Source organism: Dipteris shenzhenensis, chromosome 27 (genome assembly GCF_047967505.1).
Source record: "Dipteris shenzhenensis isolate YYH24624 ecotype China chromosome 27, Dip_SZ_1.0, whole genome shotgun sequence".
In the NCBI taxonomy this organism is placed as follows: domain Eukaryota; kingdom Viridiplantae; phylum Streptophyta; class Polypodiopsida; order Gleicheniales; family Dipteridaceae; genus Dipteris; species Dipteris shenzhenensis.
In genome coordinates this window covers 47,192,931-47,213,846 of record NC_141622.1, presented here as the reverse complement: position 1 = coordinate 47,213,846, position 20,916 = coordinate 47,192,931, and the positions used below count along the sequence as shown (strand labels likewise).

Sequence of the window (20,916 nt, the reverse complement as noted above, 5' to 3'; positions counted from 1 at the left end):
TACCTGATCCTCTGTGCTGACATAAACTAGATCAATAAGACCTACTAGAACCTTCTCCCGCACATAGTGATAATGCATCTCAATGTGCTTTGTTCTAGCATGATAGACTGGGTTATTTGCCAAGTGTATACTGCTCATGTTGTCACAATAAATGACAACTGGCGCATCTGTAGACTGATGCATATCATAAAGTAGCTTATGCAACCAAGCTATCTCACATGCAGCCATTGCTGCACCCTTGTACTCAGTCTCTGTGCTCGACAAGGCAACTGTAGGCTGTTTCTTGTTGCTGCAAGTGAGTGCAGCACTCCCAAAAGAGAACACATATCCATTGGTAGATCGTCTATCAGAAATACTATCAGCCCAATTGACATTAGTGTATCCATGCAACTGTATTTGAACCCCAGTCTCATAAAATAGTCCATACTGCAATGTGGACTTCACATACCTCAGTATGTGTCTAGCCGCATCCAAATGCGGTTTCCTTGGAGCTAAACTGACTTACCAACCCAACAGCATAGCTCAAATTTGGCCTAGTAATAGTCATATAAATCAAACTTTCTACTATGCGTCTGTACATAGTAGGGTCTTCCAGAAGCTCACCTGCATCTGCGCTCAACTTCACATTTTGCTCCAAAGGAACTGAAATAGGCTTACAGCCTGTCATCCCATATTTGGACAGCATGTCCAATCCATACTACCTCTGCAAGAGCCATATCCCACTTATGAATCTAATCACCTCAATGCCCAAGAAGTAATGTAGCTCTCCCAAATCCTTCATCTTAAACTTCTGCTTCAATAGCTTTTTCACATGAAGGATATCTTCATCACTATCACCTGTGATGATCAAATCATCAACATAAATGACAAGCAGCATAATCCCTTTCTCTGTTTTTCTCACATAGAGTGAGAAATCTGCCTTGGAAATCTGAAAGCCAATAGTGACAAGATACTGTCCTATCTTGTCAGACCACGCTCTAGGTGCTTGCTTCAAGCCATACAAGGCTTTCTTCAACCTGCAAACAAACTCAGGATGAATAGCATGAACATAACCTGCTGGCTGCTCCATAAAGACCTCTTCTTGCAAGTCACCATGCAAGAAGGCATTCTTTACATCCATCTGATGTAAAGACCATCCCTTTGATGCAGCCATAGCAATGACTGCTCTTACGGTTGCCATCCTCGCAACCAGACTGAATGTTTCTTCATAATCAATGCCATATGTCTGTGCATACCCCTTGACAACTAATCTTGCCTTGTATCTATTCACACAACCATCTGCATTGTGCTTCACCTTATAAACCCACTTACAGCCAATTGCATTCTTGTCTTTAGGCAAAGGCACCAATTCCCATGTAGCATTTGCTTCCAAGGCATCCATTTCTTCATCCATGGCTTTCTCCCATTTTTCTTTTCCCATGGATTGCTCAAAAGAAGTGGGTTTTGGTTCTTGTATCACTTTAATCATATAGGCATAGTGAATGGTTGTAAATCCATCATATTTCAGCCTATCCACAGGATACCTAGCTCTGGTAGACCTGCGCAAAATAGGATTACTACCAGGTGCTCTCAAAACATCCCTTGTCTTCCTTACTTTAGGTGTAACAACATAAGGAATACCCAACTCATCATCAAGGCTCTGTTCTGAGCCATTGGATTCACCATCTACATAAGAGTGACCTGCATTCACATCAACCATGGGCTGATCTACTTTCTCTTTTCCTTTTTGTGGTACTTGCATACCACTATTTGCATTGCTTTGAGAAGATTCTCCTGATCTCAATCTACCTGTCCATGGCGAAGTATGTGAACCACTGCTAGAGGACACTACAGGTCCACTAATATTTTGTGATTGCTGCTGTGAATTTTGTGTAACATTACCATTTTGTGCATCTACATCATCAATCACATTTACTGGTTTATACCAGCTGCTCATCTCATTAAAAATAACATCTCTGCTTACTGTAAACTTACAAGTAGAAGGGTTATAGCATCTATACCCTTTCTGCTGCAGAGAATAACCAATAAAGATGCACTTCTCAGCTTTTGGGTCTAACTGGGATCTCAACTCATCTGGCACATGAACATAGGCAATGCAACAAAAAACTTTCAAATGAGAAATATCTAGTTTCCTACCAGTATACCTCTCCTCTGGCGTCATGCTATGTATTGCTACAGTGGGAGTCCTGTTCATTATGTAGACTGCTGTAGCAACTGCTTCAGCCCAATAATAATCTGGTAGGTCTTTTTCGTTGAGCATGGCACGAGATACTTCTCCAATATGCCTGTTTTGCCTTTCTGCAAGTCCATTTTGCTGTGGGGTATGACTGCATGAATATTGCTGCTTTATGCCATGCTCGTGCAGGAACCTTGCAAACTCATTTGAGAGGTACTCTCTCCCTTCATCTGACCTTAAGCATTTTATTTACAGGCCTGTTTCTTTTTCAACCATAGCTTTAAAAGCTTTGAAATGCCCAAACACTTCACTTTTCTTTTTTATAAAATACACCCAAACTTTTCTGCTGTAGTCATCAATAAAAGTGACAATAATAATAGCCTCCAATAGATGCAGCTTTAGTAGTCCACACATCAGAGTGGATTAATTCCAATGGCCCCTTACTCTCTTGAACATGTCTAGGAAATAGTTTCCTTGCCTGTTTTTCAAATTGACAGGCTTCACATACCTTATGCATTTCTGCAAGCTTAAACTTAGGCAATCCCGCAACAATATTTTGGGCCTGCATTAATTTGGAGCTGGGGGCTCTTTTGCAAGTGTCAGTTACCTGTATACTGGTATGGGTGCCGGTTGGTATTGTTGAGGTCGAGGCGGGTTATTGCGCATGTTGAAGATGCAACTATGTTCATCATGGCCACCGACTATGCAGATATGGCACCACAACCTTGGCATTCATTTGCTATATGACCGGGCATTCATTTGATATATGATTGGCTATGCATTGTGGGCACCATATATTTTCTCACTGTGGATAAGTATGAGGTGGCAGTTGAGACATGTGAAGCTTTTGTTCCATGGCTTGCATCATTTCTTCTTTAGCTTCATGGTCATGGCCTCTAGGCGATCTTCATTAGACATTTTGGCAGTGGAGTTGGATTTTTCCTTTTTAGAGTGTTTATCTCCTGCACTGGATCTTCCATCATCACTGCTGGTGTTAGAGTCGGTCATGCCATCCTCGATGTCAATGGTTGCCGCATGAGCATCACTGAATGTTTCGTAACTGCTGCTAATCTTTTTCATGTATTTGTGGATTTTCTTCCTTAGTCCTGCAATGAACCAGGGCGTGAGGTACTTAGCATTGGGGCGTGGGTCACATTTGGCAATTAATTGTTCCACCTTGCCCAGGTAAGTGTGTACATCTTCTCAGCGACCTTGTTCAAGCTTGCTTAGTTGGAGAGCGGGACCATCTTGTAACCTCTCCGTTTGAAATCGCCTCTTGAATTTAGTTTGCAGCGGCGCTAAATGTTGTCTCTTTCCCATGGCTTCCATGCACGAAGCGTAGGGTATTCTCTGGATGTAGGGTTCTGAGGCTTTTTGTCACCTACAGATATATCGGTGTTGTTATTTGTAGTAAACATCGCTGCACTCAATTCAGGCATGTCGGCATCCAACATAAACATCCTGCCCTTCTTCTTCCCTTTTGCTATCAAGCGACCTTTATTTTTCATATTCTCAACAAAGCATCCATGAGGATTAAATCTGACCTGCAAGCCCTGCTCAACCATTTGACCAACAGAAACCAGGTTCTTGGTGATATTCGGGACATGAAATACATCAGACAGGTATTTCCTTTACCCATCCTGCATAGACAAAGGAATTTTACCAATCTGCATAATAGGATGTGCAGTATCATCACCAGTCTCCACAAATCCTGGTCTTTCCATTTTCCTTGCATCCTGCATTCATTCTGCATGACCTGTCATGTGGTTTGACGCACCTGAGTCAACATACCACACATCATTGCTTTCTTTTGCACTTGTCACAGAATTGGTCATGTGCTGCACCATAAATAGATGCTCATTTCTGTCATCACCCTGTCTACTAGAGGATGCATAATTGCCTTGTTGCAATTTTCCAATCATGATGTCATTCTGCTTTTTATAATAGTCTTTAACCATATGACCCATTTTACCACAGTAGTAGCATTCAACATTGCTGTTTACATTTTGGCCTCTCTGCCATCCACCACGACCTCTTTGGCTCCCCCTACCTCTAAAGTTACCACGTCCTCCTCCATAGGACTGGTTTTCTTGAATTTGCTGCATATTACAGCTTCTTTTGAAGTTCCTCCTGAAGAAGATGCACCACCATTTCTCTGCTCTTCAGAAATTAGAAGAGTAATCAACTCCTCAAAATTAGGAAAATTCTCACGGACGGAAATGGATGTCTGGAATTGTGCATAATCCTTTCCTAGACCATTCAAGGTCACAGAAACTAAATCATCATCTTCCACTAGCGACCCAATAGAAGCAAGTGCATCTGCAATCTTCTTCACCTTCATGTGGTAGTCATTCATGCTCATATTTTCTCTCTGCACATTATGCAACTCCTGCTTGAGCTGCATTTTCTTGGCTTGCGTATTTGTACTATACATTTTTGTCAAAGTATACCACGCCTCCTTCAGCGTGCTTGCATCCTGAATATGCACAATCATAGAATCTGAAATACTGATAAACAGCCAGTACATAACTTTTCTGGCTCTCTCATGCCACCCTTTAAATGCCTGCAACTCCTATTGATTGGGAACATTAGGAATAACTGGTTCTTGTTCAGCTCCAGTAATGAACTCCCAATAGCCTTTTCCCTTAAGGAAATTCGTCATTCTAAACTTCCATCTTGGGAAGTTGTTCTTGTCAAGCTTTTCAGTGACAATCTGTGAAAGAGCATCAGACACCATTACAGAACATTGCAAAAATATTCTGTCATTGCAAAAAACACAACTTCTGTCTCAGAAGGGCAAATCTGCAAAACTGACGAAAGTGGTATTTGACCACACAGTCACTTCCTAGTGACGATTTTGCATCAACAGGCAATAAGAACGATTCTGTCACCCCAATATCTCTGCGCGTGATATGCCAAGGTGACCGTTATGCATTTATGTCACCGACTTGTTAGCTGTAGATGCGGTTGGTACACCGCCCATGAATAATAGTTAGATGACAACTATCTTTATGTACTCTAGTTAGTGGCTCAGTTAGTATGCCACCTAGGTTAGCTGAGTTTTTGGTTTGAGACCCACATATAGGGTTCACCTATTTCTTTTGTACTCAGAGAGAGTTCTTTTGGCTTTCACAACTAAGAAGAGGAAAACTGTTTTCAGCCTCCACCTTTGTGTGTATTCCCCCATTGTGTATGTGAGAAAGTTGCAAGTGAGGCTCCTTACTTCTCTCCCACTCTCTTCACATGGTATCAGAGCTCGGTTTGTGATAAGGAGCTCAAGAAAGCAAACCAAGTTCGCGGTGTCTTGGTAAGAGGATTAGTGTTGCTTTCCTTTTTCGAGTTTAAGAGCAAATCTCTGCAGGTAGCACAGCCGAAAAGTGCAAGAGTGCACTGTCTCAGATTGGGACGCCCTTCGCGGTGTGGTGAGAGGACAGAGACATTATTTTTTTGATTCGAGGCCATTTTGAGGCCTGTTTTGGTGGCGGAAGTTTTCCGCAGACACTTAGAAAAGCGCCTTGTTTTTGCTGTGTGACCACTGTTCTGCAGGTCGGTGAAAAGTTACCGGACACAGGTGCTGGACCTGTATAACCCCCCTATCGAGGCCAAGGAGTAGGTGTTGGACCTGTACCACCACCTTGTCGAGGCCGTGGGGCGGTTGCAATACCAGAAGGCTTCTTAGGCCTTTTCTTCTTCCTGGAGCAATCCCTGGTGAAGTGTCCAATGGTCCTGCATATCCTGCACTGGTCCTGCCTGACTGCAATCTCTACTCTTTGGCGAAAAAAAGAACCATCCGGGTGCTGAAGCATAACATGGTCCATCGTGAGGTTAGAATCCTTACGGAGGACCCTAACTCTAGGTACCCCATCAGCCTTGGTTGCCTTTGCTATAGTCAACGGCAACCTAGCGAGGGGGGGATCTCAGCAACCACGCCGAAATGCTCCCCAATAACAGGAAGAAGTCGATGGTAAACTTGGGGAAACCCGGGAAATCTGATGAAGAGCAAAAAATTTTCCTTGTCTGCCTCCACTGAAACCAATATTGAAGGCATCAAAGAAAATCTTCTTGTGTCCCAAGTGTAAAACTCAGCTTTGAGCATGGTGCTTGTAGCCTCTGGAGTGTCAAAGGCAACCTGGAAAAAACCGTGTCCCAGAAGACAAACATCTAAAAGTCTTGGAGTGAGGTCTGGGGGAAGAGCCACAAGCATCCAGTCTCTGGCTTGGGATCTGGAAGGGTGAGACCCGAAGATGCGTGCGATCAACGTGGTAGAGCATTCAATCTCTACGTCCTTGCTGCAGCTCGTCTTCAAAAAATGTAATAGTTTTTGCGGCCGGTGGAGGTGGAATAGGATTGGTTGATGGAATATCCATCGCCAATCGAGGTGAGGAGGCTGATTCGAACACTTTTGAGGCTCCGTCTGCTCCAAAAAGCGCTGCGGGAGAATGAAAGAGGGGGGAGACAGGAAGCAAAAGAAGGGGATGGGAAGAGGAGGGGGGTAGAGGAGAGGGATGAGGCGGGGGGGTAGGGAACGGGGGAGAGGAGAGGGGGGTAGATGAGAGGGCTGAGGCAGAGGGTAGGGAGCGGGGGAGAGGAGAGGGCTGAGGCAGGGGATAGGGAGCAGGGTAGAGGAGAGGGGGATAGAGGAGAGGGAGGTAGAGGTGGGGGGTAGGGAGCGGGGTAGACGAGAGGGGGGTAGAGGAGAGGGGGGTAGAGATGGGGGGTAGAGGCGGGGGTAGGGAGCGGGTAGAGGAGAGCGGGTTGCATATTTGAGAAGACAATTGTAGGAAGTCAGCATGCACGAGAGTGACTCAATGGATACATATTTAACAAAGGTCAAGGACCTCATGGAGCAACTTGCAAATATTGATGAAGTGGTGCCTAATTCTCAGCTTGTTAGCACTACATTGAATGGACTGCCATACACATATCAAGGGTTTGCTACAACCCTTAGACTTGTAGCCAATGGAAATTCTGATTTTTACTCATTTGATCAGTTAGTCACTTTGCTTTTGCAGGAAGAGCAAAGCGGTGCTAATAGGCAAGCTACTATTCCTAATCATGCATTTGCTTCGCAGCTTCTCAAAGTCTAGGAGTAGAATGGCAAGCCTATGGCCATTATCCATGGCCTAGTCAGAAGCCTCCCAAAATGAGAAGATGTTATCGAAGATGCGTCTCCCATGCACAAAGCCCATCTGTATATCATGTATAAGATATTTTTTTTTCCGAAAAAACAGTGCTAATTATATTACTTTGAGAACAAGATACAAGGGGTCAGCTTATAGCTGACGGCTGCGGTCACAAATCGGACACAGCCCTAAAAGGTAGCAAAATAGAAAACCATCCTCTCACGGAGGGAGAAAACGAGTATGAACGAACAGCCATCGGGGTGGTGAGTAGTGCCACCGAAGGCCCTGCGTAGTCTGCTCGAAGAAGAGGCCCTGTGTGTCCCAAGTCCGGAGGAAGCGTCTCCGCTTCTCCTGACCGGCCCGGGAGTCTCCCTGAATCTGGTCCCACTGGCCTCTGAGGGTATGGATAATCTCACTCCAAATCTCCGCCATGATCTGGGCAGTCGATAAGGAGGTGCCACCGAGGATCTGCGCGCAGCGCGAGGTCCAGATGTGCCACCCTGTAATGCTGCTAATAATCTCCCATACTGGCTGCCTCTCCCGAACTCCTGTGTCAGCCTCTGCTAGGTGCTGTGGGATACCCTCGAGCGGTCCCCACGTGCCCTGTGTGACAAGGAAAGTGGGGTCCTGCTGACATGCCTCAAAAAAGTGATGAAGACCAGGTGCGGTGCTGCACCAACAGAACGCGCCCCAAGTGATCAATCCTAGCTCTGGTGCTGCGCGAGTAAGAATCCCAAAAGTCCACCTCCACACTTCCTGGGCGCGAGTGCAGCTCCACAGGCAGTGCTTTGGTGTCTCCTCATCCGCATGGCAAATCTGGCAACATCCGTCCTGGCCTATCTGCCTCAGCCAGCTCCCCACTGGAAGACCTTTGTGGGCAAGAAGCCACAGGAAGTATGAGATCTTCCGTGGCCGCCAACTCTCCCACAAGGCCTTCCAGAATGCCTGTAAAAAGAACCTGGAAAGACCTATCATGTATAAGATATGGAAGAAAGGGCTGCAAACATAGGCTGATTGTTTTTGCTAAGATTTTGTACAACTAAAGACACTAAATTTCTACAACTCCCTTTTGGGATAAGATGAATGAGTCCCTCCGTAAGTGAGTCTGGCATCTCACCGGAGTCCCAAACGCCCTACAAGGCTGAGGTAATGTGGTCCCCAATGTGATCCCAAAATGAAATTAAAAAAGATGGGGTAAGCCCATCTGAACCAGGGCACTTGCCCTCATGAAGGGCAGAAAGAGCAGTCTTGAACAGATGGGGCTTTTTTCATTCGCCAACACTTAGTAGAGTCATGTTCACTACAGGATGTTGCTTTTACTCCTTTCAAAGCTGCACATGATTCAGTAGACACATCATGGGAGATTCTGGCTAGTATTGCAGCTTGGCATATTTGGAGAGCCAAATGTACAGAGGCATTGGATGGATTCCACGTCACCCTCTCAGACATTGGCTAGTATTTGGACTGATACTATACATACCTTGATGGCCATCTGGGCGAGTATGAGGGGTCATCGAGAGCAGCCTCCGCTAGAGGAATACTTTCTTTAGAGTTTGGAGGGGATCTCCTTGCTTCTCTAATTCTGTCTCAGGGTTGACTTGGCATTTTCAGCCTCATTCCTGGTTATTTGCTAGCTCTTTTTGAGCTTTGATTTCTCTCATGTATTTATTGACATGATGTACTTTCGCATTGAACTTGCTCTGCAGTTTTCATTCATACTTAATAGAAGTACTTTTTTGCCAAAAAAAAGAAAAGAGGAACTAAGTAAAAGAAAGAAATTGGGGGTGAAAGGGATTGCAAGGCTGAAGGTGGGGAATTCGAGCAGAGATAGGGGGGAAGGAGGAGAAATGTAACAGCTCTAGATGGGCTATTGAGCAGGAAGGAGGAGAGGAAGTATAAAGTGGGAGGGATAGAAGGGAAGAGCCTTCCCAGAGAAGCAAGTAGCTAGCAGGATTGGAAGGGTAAAAAAGGTAGCACACTATTACTTTGATAAAAATGGATAGAAATGCAAAATTTAAGCTGTTTATGCAATTTTTGAATTGACAACACTATTCCACAAAGGTTGCAGTTTTCCAGAAGCTGCATATCCATCCCAATCCATCATGCATTATTTCTGCCAAAAAATCCATATTTCTCTGAGCTAATCAATGATTCTAATGACATTCTCTGCTGTATGTGATCAAATGCAGAAACTACGTGCGCATCAACCATGAAAAGACAAAGTACATTCATTGACAAGCACACACTGGGTGGCTGGAGCACAAACAGGCTCCTTGTTTGGGTGGTAGGTTTGGTGACATTTATTTGAGTTCATACTTAATGTTAAAGACAATTCTTTTTATGTATTGGTCAATGTTGTTGCTGTGGTTTTTTCTATGTGTTGTCTGAATATCCATGAACTGTGTTGTCTGGATATCCATAAACTGGGTGATGCGGTTCTGATATATGGATGTTAAGAGTTCTTTTTCAGCTATATTTAGATACGTCATGCTTTAGTGTATGAAATGATTCCTAAGTATGCTCACTTCAGAGTTGAGTCCTTTTTCAGTTAATATAAATTTGCATTTCACACAGATGTTGATGGATTACAGGTTTGTTTTATTAGACAATTCGGCCAATCAGTGGCTAGAACTGACTACTTGACTTTACGAATGGGGTTCATAAAGGTGATCATTTTCTCTTTGGTCTTTCAGATGATAGTGAAAATATTCAGATATGAAGTAAGAAAACATATTATAAAGGTTCCTCTCTTCACACCCTCATCTAGAACATTTGAGGGTTGGTTCCATTCGTATGGACATGTTTTACTGGTGGTCCAGGGATGCTTACGTAAGGCTGTATTTCATGTGCGTAAAAACTTATAGGACTGCGAGACATGGAAAAAAGGAAAAAAATACAAAAGCACTTCAATTGATCAAACAAACTGAAGGGAAATGGCGGATAATTGCCACACGGACACACAATGGAACAAGACTTCATCACACACACACACACACACGCGCGCGCGCACATATTTTTTTTGGGTAGAAGAAACTTTGTACTAAGAAGAAATTACATTAATAGCTGCGCGTGCACACATGCATGCACACACACACACACCTTTTTTGGGGGTAAAAGAAATTTTGCATTAAGAAAACATTTACATTCATAGCTGTACTAGAGTGGGACAACTACTACTAATAACTAAAAACAACATTAAAAAACTTCCAACTGGGCCCGAGGAAGGTCTCCAAGGGAATGAGCATCCTGTAGACACTAAAGCAAAGAAGCTCGAAAGACATTCACTGAAGGATGTGATACAGTTGAATGGTACGAGCATGATACAATGACCAATATTGACACCAGGAGAAGAAATTATCATACTCTGAGCCCAATATCGACACCAGGAGAAGAAATGATCATACTGTGGGATGTGAGCATATCTTCCAAACAACCAAAACTTCTTCCCAAAGGACGTGGATGGAAAGAAAGCTCCTAAAAAAGAAATCGTGTGCAAGGAGATAGGTCCAAAATAGACGCAAGACTGTCTCTCGTGTGTTAAAGTAGGTCCAAATGTGAGTGTCTGAGCTGCTGCTCGTCCCCGTGAAGCCCTCCTGCCCCCTCTGTCAGCCCCTCCCTCACCCTCCTCCTCCTCTCCCTCCCCCCTTGCTGCCCTCTCCCCTTCCTCCCCTCGCTGCCCTCTCCCCTCCCTGCCCCCTCCCCTCGCTGCCCTCTCCCCCCCCCCCCTCGCTGCCCTCGCCCCCCCACCTGCTGCCCCTGCTTTCCCCGCCCCCTCCTTCTCCCCCGCCCCCCTCCCTCCCTCTCCCCCGCCCCCTCCTTTGCCCCCACCTGCTCCCTTCCTCCCCCCCCCACCTGCTGCCTCTGCCCTCCCTGCCCCTCTCCCCTTCCGCCCCTGCCCCCTCCCCCCCCCCTTCCCTCCCCCTCCCCCCCGCCCCCTCCCTCCCCCTCCCCCGCCCCCTCCTTTCCCCTCACCCGCTTCCCTCTCCCCCCCCGCCTGCTGCCCCTGCCCTCCCCCCCCTCTCCTCCCCCCCCCCGTCCCCTCCCTCCGCCTCCCCCTCCCCCTCCCCCTCCTTTCCCCTCACACGCTCCCCTCTCCCCCCCTGCCTATTGCCCCTTCACTCCCCGCACCCCTCCCCCCACCCCCCCGCCCCTTCCTAACCAGCCCCCTCCCTTCCTCTCCCCCGCCCTCCTTCCCTCCCCGCCAGCCCCCCCCCTCCCTTCGTAACCCGCCCCCTCTTTTCCTTTCCTCTCCCCCGACTCTTGTTCTCCTTCTTCCTGCGCCCGTGTTTAGGGCGTCTTGGGAAACAGTTTAACGGATGGAGCTTTTTAGTGTTTGAATCGGCCCTCCCACTTCGATTGGCGAATGGATCCCCACTCAGCTAATCTTCGTCCACCTCCACCGACCGCGAGAACCGTCATTTTCTCTGAAGACGAGTTGCAACAGCTCAAGAAAGATGTGGAACTAGAAGGCTCCACATCACTTTTCGTCCGCATCTTTGGGTCACACCCTTCTAGATCACAAGCCCGAGACTGGATGTTGGCGGCATTACCAGGAGATCTCGCCCCACACCTCAGAGATAATCGACTTTTAAGACGTGGATTCTTCCAAGTGGTTTTCGACTCCCAAGATTCCACAGCCCTTGTTTTCAAAGCTAATCCTTTGGCTTTGGGTTCAAGGAGGATCTTTCTTTTACCCTACTCCTTGGGCTTCGATTTGGTCGAGGAGGACAGTCAAGTCACATCACTGTTTATTAGATTATCTGGTCTTCCTCAGGTCTACCATCGACTTCTTGCTACTATTGGAGCCACATTCGGAGTGGTCACTGAGATCCCCCCACTTCCTGGCATGCCTTCTTCCTCGGCAGAGGTAGTTAGAGCAGACGGGGTGCCTCGTGTTGGGGTCATTGTCTCTGACCCTAACATCTCAGATGACCACATCATGCTTCAGCGCCCAGATGACTCTCTCTTTCAACAGAGAGTCAAGATTGCAGGTAGACAGGACCAATGTAGGATTTGCAGGACCCTTGGGCACTTTGCTAGAGACTGCCCAAGGAAGAGAAAAAGACCTAAGAGGTCTTCTGGTGTGGCTCCTTCACGTACTACCCCAACTGCACCTCCCCAGTACTCTGTACCAGTCACTCCAGGACCACCAGGAGCAACAGGGCGCCCTGCTTCACGCACCCCAGGACCACCAGGGGCAGCAGGGTGCTCAAAGCCCGCAACACACCCAGTACCACGATGGAGAGCAATTAGAGCGGCTCCTTTACCTCAAGAGGAGACCTTTGATCCGGTTTAGACAGACGCCATCCAGACTCCAGAGGTAGATGTTGCTGCAGCCCCAGAGACTACAGTTCCACATCAGGAGGGGCCCTTAGATGCACCAGTACCAGCCCCAGTCACTTTGGTTTCTGATCATGAGGGGGCTACCAGTACCTCTTTCCCTCAGACTGTTGTTCCTGGCACAGTCAGGACGACCAAGGGAATGCATGCACAGATGAGGACTTCAGATTCCTCTTCATTCCTGCCATAGGCCTCCTCAACCCCCAGCTCCAATTCTGTTGATAGAGGCCTGGTAGGTCCTTCTCCTCCATCTTCCAGGAGTGCAGGTCTTCTTCGCACTCCTCGTCCACACTTGTTTCTTAGGAACTCTTTTTCGACACTGGCAGACTCGGCGACTTTCATAGATGAGGAGTTTGTGCCCTCCACCTTAGGGGTCCTGGTCATTGGTAATAGGGCCTCACCCTCAGCAGGTGTCAGGATCCTTTCACCTATTGAGTTTCCTACCCTCAGTAGGAGTGTTTCGGCCCAGGGGAAGGTGGTCTCCTCTACTAGGTTGGGTAAGCCTTTCCACCCAGCATCTCCCGGTCGATGAGGATAGTCAGCTGGAAAATACAGGGCCTAGGCGGAGTTCACATCGTCGCCGTAGGCAGCTGATCCGGAATCAGCTTCATCCAGTGGAGGTGCTATTGATATCCTTCTTATCCAGGAACACAAGTTGGATGCCAGTGATTGCTCTAAATCTAGCAAACTTCTTTCAGGGCATACTTTCTGGTCGCCTGCTATAGGCACAAGGGGAGGTACTTGCCGTTAGGTCTCTTCTTCTATTTTACCCTTGGTTATTGGTCATGGTATTATCTCCCTCTCTAGAGCTCAATGGATCATTATTTTGATTGGAGGGCATAAGATTGGTCTTCTCAATCTGTATGCCCCCGACAACAGAGGGGAGTGAGTCTCCTTTTGGAAGGAGATACTATCTTGGGCCCCCATTGCAGATTCTTGGATCATTGGTGGCGATTTCAACATGGTTGAGTTGCCATCAGACAAAAAGGGAGGCAAACAGGATGGAATTCATTCTTTAGAGAGTGCAGCCTGGTATGCCCTTCTCTTTCAGTACAGTGGCAGGGATACTTGGCTTGATGATGCCTTTCATGTTATGCCATAGTCACTCGTGTACTCTTGGTCGAACAGCAAAGTACACATGCCCATCCATGCACGTATTGACAGATTTTATTAGATGATTGGGCACTTGGCATAGGCGGATCTCTATGCATTTCTACTGGGGTTACCACTTCAGATCATTTTCTAGTGGTGTTGCAAATTCTTAAGCCTCATCAGAGAGGACTCTCTGCCAGTGTCAGGATTTCAGATGCCTTCTATGCAGAGGAGAGCCTCACGGAAGATATTTTACAGATTTGGGTTTCCCACATACAAGGTGGAGTTGTCTGCCCATCTCAGGTAGCTGTAGCCTTATCCAGAATTAGTGACTATTATCATACAGTCGCTAATTCTAGGAGATGTGAGATTCTCATACGTGAGATTGGTATATGCCAGCAGTTAGCGTCCCTTTGAGGGAAGAGCAGAAGAGGCCCACGGATGCTTGGATTCAGGAGCGCCTTGCTGCAACAAGGACTCATATACAGATATTGTTGGATCAGAGAGCAGAGTATGCCTTTCATGCACGAGAATCCTTTTGGATTCAGATGGGTGGCAAGGTCAACAAACACTTTTTTTCTACTCATGGACCCAGACATAGTAGAGATAGTGTCTCGCATCTTGTGGACTCAAACGGGGTGTTACAGTCAGATCCTGATGCCGTCATGTGTGTAGCTTCAGATTTTTTTGCATCCCCTTTTATTGTAGATCCGGGCACACAGGCCATAGATGATGCTAGAGAGGTTATTTGGCAGTGTATCCCTGTATTAGTGAAGGATGAGATGTATGTTTCTCTTGATGCACCTTTCACCAATGCAGAGTTCAAGACTGCATTACCTGCCCTTCACAAGGGCAAGTGCCCAGGTTTGGATGGACTTACCCCTTCTTTTTTTATTACTTTTTGGGAGCAAATTGGTGATCACATTACATCAGCCGTGGAGGGCGTGTGGGACTCTGGTGAGATGCTTGACTCACTTACAGATGGTCTCATTCATCTTATCCCAAAGGCGGGTAATAGGAATCTAGTGTCACAATAGAGACCTACTTACAGATGGTTTTTCAGATGCATGGATTAGAGGAGTATCCTCTCTCTACAAATCAGCCCATAGCCAGGTGCTTATTGGGGGGGTAAGAGGGGACAGATAGATCAGTCTACCAGGGATGTCCTCTTGCCCCTTTTCTTTTTCTGTTTGTGGCAGACGCTATGAGTATCTACCTTAGATCTCAAGCTGATATTAATGGGCTAAGGCTTCCTCTTCGCCGGGAAGAAGAGCTCCTGGACAGTGAGTTGGCAGATGACACGGCTGTTTTTTTGGATGCCTCCCCCAGGACACTCACTTCTTTCTGAACAACCTTGGATTTATTTTGCACGGCTGCAGGTGCACACATTAATTGGCATAAATCCAATGGTTTTTGGATTTGCAATGATGACACCCTTGATTGGGGTAATGATATTGGTTTCACTTGGGTACAGAGGGGTGTCTTTGTCAGATATTTGGGCTGCCAAGTTGGGGTGGGCATCTCTCCTTCACAACAGTTTGCTCCGGTGTTGGAGGAGCATCAGAAGAAAGCTCCTTTTCTGGAGCTCAGCCAAACTTGACATGGCATCCAGAGTGGTGGTGGTTAACCAGGTTCTTCTAGCAACAGCTTGCTTTATATGCTGCTGTTGGTGTCACTCTAGGGATTGTATCACTTAGCTCAAGAGGCCCGTATGGAATTTTTTATGGAGTGGTCTAGATGGCACAACTGATGTTACAGCTAGGGTGGCTTGGGAGACCTTGATTCTTCCTACAAGAGAAGGGGGTTTGAATATCATTGACCCGGATCTACAGTGCATAGCTTTACTTTGCAAGGTTGTTGTGAGAGGACTTATGCCAGGACAAGAGCCTTGGAAGGATTTTTTTATCAAATGCATACAATCTTGCACACCCACTTCAGGAGATCATTGGATACACAGTACCAGATGGGTTTTCACCACAGCCCACCTCAGATCTCTCTCTTCCCCTCTTATGGTTGCTATACTAAAAGCATGGGCCAGCTTCAGGAGTACTCTTCGCAGGATTCCCTCGTCCACCTGTGAAGAGATTGAAAGGCAGCCTATCATGTGGAACGACAGTATTTTGGATGCGCATGGCAGACCACTTGGAGCTTCTAGTTACATGCAGTGGCCCGGATGGGAGAGGGGCCGTGCATCTACTGTGGGAGCATGGAAAGCCTTCAGGAGGCTTCCTGCAAACCGTCAGGCCCAGGTGGTTCATAATCTCAGAGGGAGTGCAGTAAGAATTCAACAGATTGATGCAGCCTTTTGCCCTTGGATTGGGTGGACACAGATGACATGCCTATTACTTGTTCCACTTGGATGGGGGCATTTTCCAGATTGGGCATTCCTTTGCAGGTGATTGCTTTACGAAACACACATGAGGATGCCCTAGTCTTTGATGTTTCTTCGTCGGGGGGCAGGCTGTCCAAGTCCACATATGATATATTGCTGGAGGTACCGTCTCAGCCAGTCAGGGTAGTGGGCTTCATGGAGCATGGCTCTTTTTCACAGTGGTACTTGGATCCTGAACCGCTACTCATTATTCTGGGCTCATGGAGGCTGTGGCTCTATGGAGGTGTCCCAATTAATTTTTTGCAATGGGACCCTGGGGAATGGGAATGGATAGATGAAGGGCACCGAGAAAAAGGCATCCCCTTCTTTCATTACATGGTCAGTAATGCCAGGAAATTCCAGCTCAGTTGTAGGGGTTGGAGGCCCACCAAAGCTCCTCATTGGGATAATTATCAGATTTTTACAGACTTGCAGAAAATTTTTTGGCAGAGGCTCTGGAAATCACACCGAAATAGAAAAATCACTCTCTTCTTTTGGCTTTCTATTCATGGTGGGATAGGAGTGAATCATTGGAGATCCAGGTTTGGGGCTGACCCTACTTGCCCTCATTGTCGTTTTGCTTCGGAGACAGTACATCACTGCCTTTGGGATTGCAAACAGGCGAGAATCATATGGAAGGGGATTGCAAGACTTTTCAGCACTTTTGTTCGCCTCCCCTTCTATATGACGTGGGGATCAGTAACTTGGCTCACTCTTTCAGGGCCCCAGGTTTTCTTCGAGAGACATGACTCGTCTTGGGCTCTACATATCCGAGACACCTTGTGGAGTCGTGCTCTTTAGAGGATGTTCCGGCCACTCTCTTCAGGGCTGCTCATTCCTCGGTTGACTCTCCATGGGAGGTTTTAGCTAGCATTGCAGCATGGCACATTTGGAGAGCCAGATGCACTGAGGCTATGGAGGGTTCTCAGGTTCACCCTTCTCAGATCTTGGCCAGTACTTGGATAGATACGGTACACACTCTGATGGCCATATGGGCGACCGTGCAGGGATCCTCTCGAGCAGCCTCCTCCAGGAGAGTTACTTTTCTCAGGGATTGGAGAGACTCTCCCTTCCTTTCTAAGAATTCGACAGGGTTGAGTTGGCATTTTCAGCCTCAGCCTTGGTTTCTTTTTAGCTTATTTTTCTGAGGTGTTTTTATTACATGCTTAGCATGATGTATTTCCGCTCAGAGCTTGCTCTAGCAAGTTTCTTTCTTACTTAATAGAAGTCTCTTTTTTGCCAAAAAAAAAAAGAAGAAGCAATGCACCTGGCAGCCAAGAAAGATCCCACTGGTAAAGTCCCAACCAAACAACGCCATAGGAATACTTTTTGCTTGAGAGGGAGTTTACTTCTTTAGATATGTCGAAGGGAAGTTATCCACCAAGAAAGAGACTTATTTAATTGCCAGAAGTGATTTCCATGGTCCTGATTCCAAGACTGTGGAAGCAAGAAATGATATGCCTTCTTGGCAAAGAGATCCACAAATGGAAAGGAAGAGTCACTTAGAGTCTCACGATCAAACCACCAATCCAGTAAGGGGAGGGTAGAAAATAGGTGAGGGACGTGTTGAAGAGGCTGCAACAAGGTGGTAATAATATGCCAAATACATCTATGATGCATCCCTAAGCAAATTTGTCTCCTGGCCTGTGGAAAGGAAAGTGTGTAACCCCGATCATCCACAACATCTGACATTGTAGAAAGTCCCAATTGATGCAGGACATACGCCTTGCGAGGCTGCAAGTGAGCCAAAAGAATAGGAAAGACCCGACTCCTGTGAAGACTTTGCAATCGAAGTGTGTTACCAGGATCTAGAGGTCTACGAGACCAGTGGAGATACTCTAGAAGATGTTCCCCCTGAATCAATCGAGAGGAGAATGGACAGCCCGGAATACAACCAAAAAAGTGACCGAATATCACATTAGAAATAGCCGGAACACAATGGCCAAAAGCATCCATACGTAGAGATGTGAGTAAATAAGACAACATGAGGGTCCATGGCTAATGCTGCTCAAAAATGGTGGGCAAGAGCGTAGCCTTGCGGGCAAGCAAGTGATTGTGAAGATCAAGAATGTCCAAATCCCATGAAGCTTGGGCAGAACATACATAATTGCTTTTGAAAAGGTGGAGAGCCTTACAATCATGCTTGGTGCACCAAAAGCATTCCATAAAACTTTTAAATATCCCGGGAAGACCAAGGAATAAGGGGCAAATAAACATAAGCCATAAGAATAGACTGAACAATTTGAAGGAGAACATGCAACGACCAAATAAAACTGCACATAAGCCATAAGAATAGACTGAACAATTCGAAGGAGAACATACATTGGCCAAATAGATAACTTCCAATAATCTAACTTGTGAAACAGCTTTTGCAACACCAAGAGTCTCTCTTGTGGGAGAGAAATATGCCATCGAATAGGATAGCCCAATTGACGCACCGGCTGATCGGATGAGAGCACTAATCTAGGCCACAAGATGCTATGCCAATTACACTCATGGAGAGGAAAGAGTCTTGATTTGTTGAAATTAACTTTCAAACTAGCAATCGACCCAAAAATAGAACGCATGCATAATTTACCCGACATCATCCTCCGAGTTTCGCAAGATGATGAAAGAATCATCAGCATAAGCTTGACTGACAAAAGGTGCTCCTCCTGAAAACCCAATGCCATACAAATCACATCGAGAAACCAAAGCATCTATGTGCATCAATAGAGCATGAGTAGCAATTGCAAAGAGAAGAGCACTAAGAGGACATCCTCGTCGAACTGAGCAGCCTAAAGCCAAGAAGATGAGAGAGCGTCGGATTAAAGGCAAGTTACCGTGCCCTCATCATAAAGCCAGTAAACCACATTTTGCATCTTTGGCCCAAAAGAAAGCCAAAAGAAAAGAGTGATATTTCTATTCCTGAGGGATTTTCAGAGCCTGCGCCAAAAGTTTTTCCGCACAACTGCAGAAATCTGAAAACTATCCCAATGTGTCGCTCTAGAGGGCCTCCAATCTCTACTACTGAGCTGAAATCTCCATGCATTTCTAACTGTGTAGCAAAAGAAGGGGAGGCTCTTCTCTCGGTGCCCCTCATCAATCCATTCCCACTCCCCTAGGTCCCACTGCAAGAACCTAATAGGAGAACCACCAACCAAAGTCTCCAAGACCCCATCACAAGGAGAATAGGATCAAGGTCAAGATACCACTGTGAGTCCCTGCCCCACTCCACGAATCTTGCAATCTTGATAGGCTGAAATGCAACCTCCAAGAGAATATCTTCAAAACATATGGTAAGTCTACCTTCCGACTGAACATCAAAGACGAGGGTATCCTCATGTGCAATGCAATAATCTGTAATGGAATGCCCGTCCCTAAAAAAGCTCCTCACCAAGTGGACTCTGTAAGCGGCATGTCATCTGCATCAATCCACTCTAGCGGAACGGCTGGATGTATCTGTGGTATCCTAAGTGCACTCCCTCTGAGGTGGCGAACTGCTAAAAGTCTCTGATCCTCTAGAAATCTCATAAAGGCCTGCCAAGTGCCTACTGTAAAGGCAGGTCCCCTCTCCCGTCTAGACCACTGCATATAATGTGACACTCGAAGTGGCTTGCCATGATCATCCAAAATCGAGTCATTCTACATAACTGGTTGCCTGTGAATTTCTTCACGAGTGGTGGGTGGAACTCTGCAAAGTGTGTTTCTGAAGCAGCCCCAAGCTTTTAGAATTGCAGTCATGAGAGAGGAAGGGGGAGATTTCAGGGGGAAGGTCTCATCTGCACATGGAACCAGGACATGAATGTCTCTTGCCTGAAGAGACGGGCCCGTGCCCCCATCAGTGGTAGCCTGAGGTACTGGCTCCCGATCTCTGACAGGCACCCAACGGGGGACGACCGAAGCAAGACGTGTTGATTGTCCTGTCTGCGCTATAGAAGTACCACGACGAGAGGCTGATGGTTTGGCTATGAAGTCAAAGGTCTAGTAGCGCGTGAGGCGGTAGGAACTGGTCGTGAAGAAGGTCCAAGTCGGGTGAAGCTATGAGGCACACCCATGGATCTTTTTGGTCTTTTCTTTTTTCTTGGGAAATCTTTGGCAAAATGCCCAAGGGTCCTGCAAATCCTACATTGATCTCTCTCCCTGCAATCTCGACTCTCTGTCTGAAAAAGGAGCCATTTGGGCGCTGAAGCATAATGTGGTCATCCAAGATGTTAGGGTTAGAGACAATGACCCTAACACGTGGTACCCCATTGGACCTGACTGCCTCTGCTGCTGAAGTAGGCATCTTAGGGAGATGGGGGATCTCAATAACCACTCCAATGGAATGTAGCAGTCGATGGTACACCTGAGGAAGGCTCGGAAATCTGATGAAGAGTGGCGTCGTCCGGCTGTCTTCCTCGACAGGATCAAACCCCAAAGAAAAAGGGGTCCCAAAAATCCTTCTGGAGCCCAGTGCTAATGGGCTAGCCTGCAGCACTGTACGTGCTACCGCCGAGGAGTCAAAAACAATCTAGAAGAAACCTCGACCAAGTAGACGAACATCTGTGAAGTGCCGTACGAGGTCTCCAGGTAGAGTGGTGAGCATCTAGTCCCTGGCATGTAACCTGGAAGGGTGGGACCCATGGATGCGAGCAAACAACGATGTCAAGCTCTCTTGCTCAGTATCTTTTTTGAGCTACTGTAACTCATCTTTTGAGAAAATGACGGTTTTTGCGGCCGGTGGAAGCGGGCAAGGATTGACTGAAGGAGGCTGGGCCATCGTCAATCAAGGTGTGAAGGCCGACTCGAACACAAAAAGCTTCATCCAACCAACAGTGCTGCTAGGAAGGGCT

At 46.7% G+C, this 20,916-nt stretch overlaps 1 protein-coding gene across 1 annotated transcript in view; it reads left to right on the top strand.

The window, feature by feature from the left end:
- LOC147884400 (MLO-like protein 11) overlaps positions 1 to 20,916 on the top strand; it is a 287,986-nt gene that overhangs the window by 98,678 nt on the left and 168,392 nt on the right. Inside the window, exons 6-7 of the mRNA XM_087398438.1 lie at positions 9,489 to 9,583; positions 9,891 to 9,965. Coding sequence (XP_087254564.1) covers positions 9,489 to 9,583; positions 9,891 to 9,965 — 170 coding nt within the window. The remainder of the gene's footprint in view (positions 1 to 9,488; positions 9,584 to 9,890; positions 9,966 to 20,916) is intronic.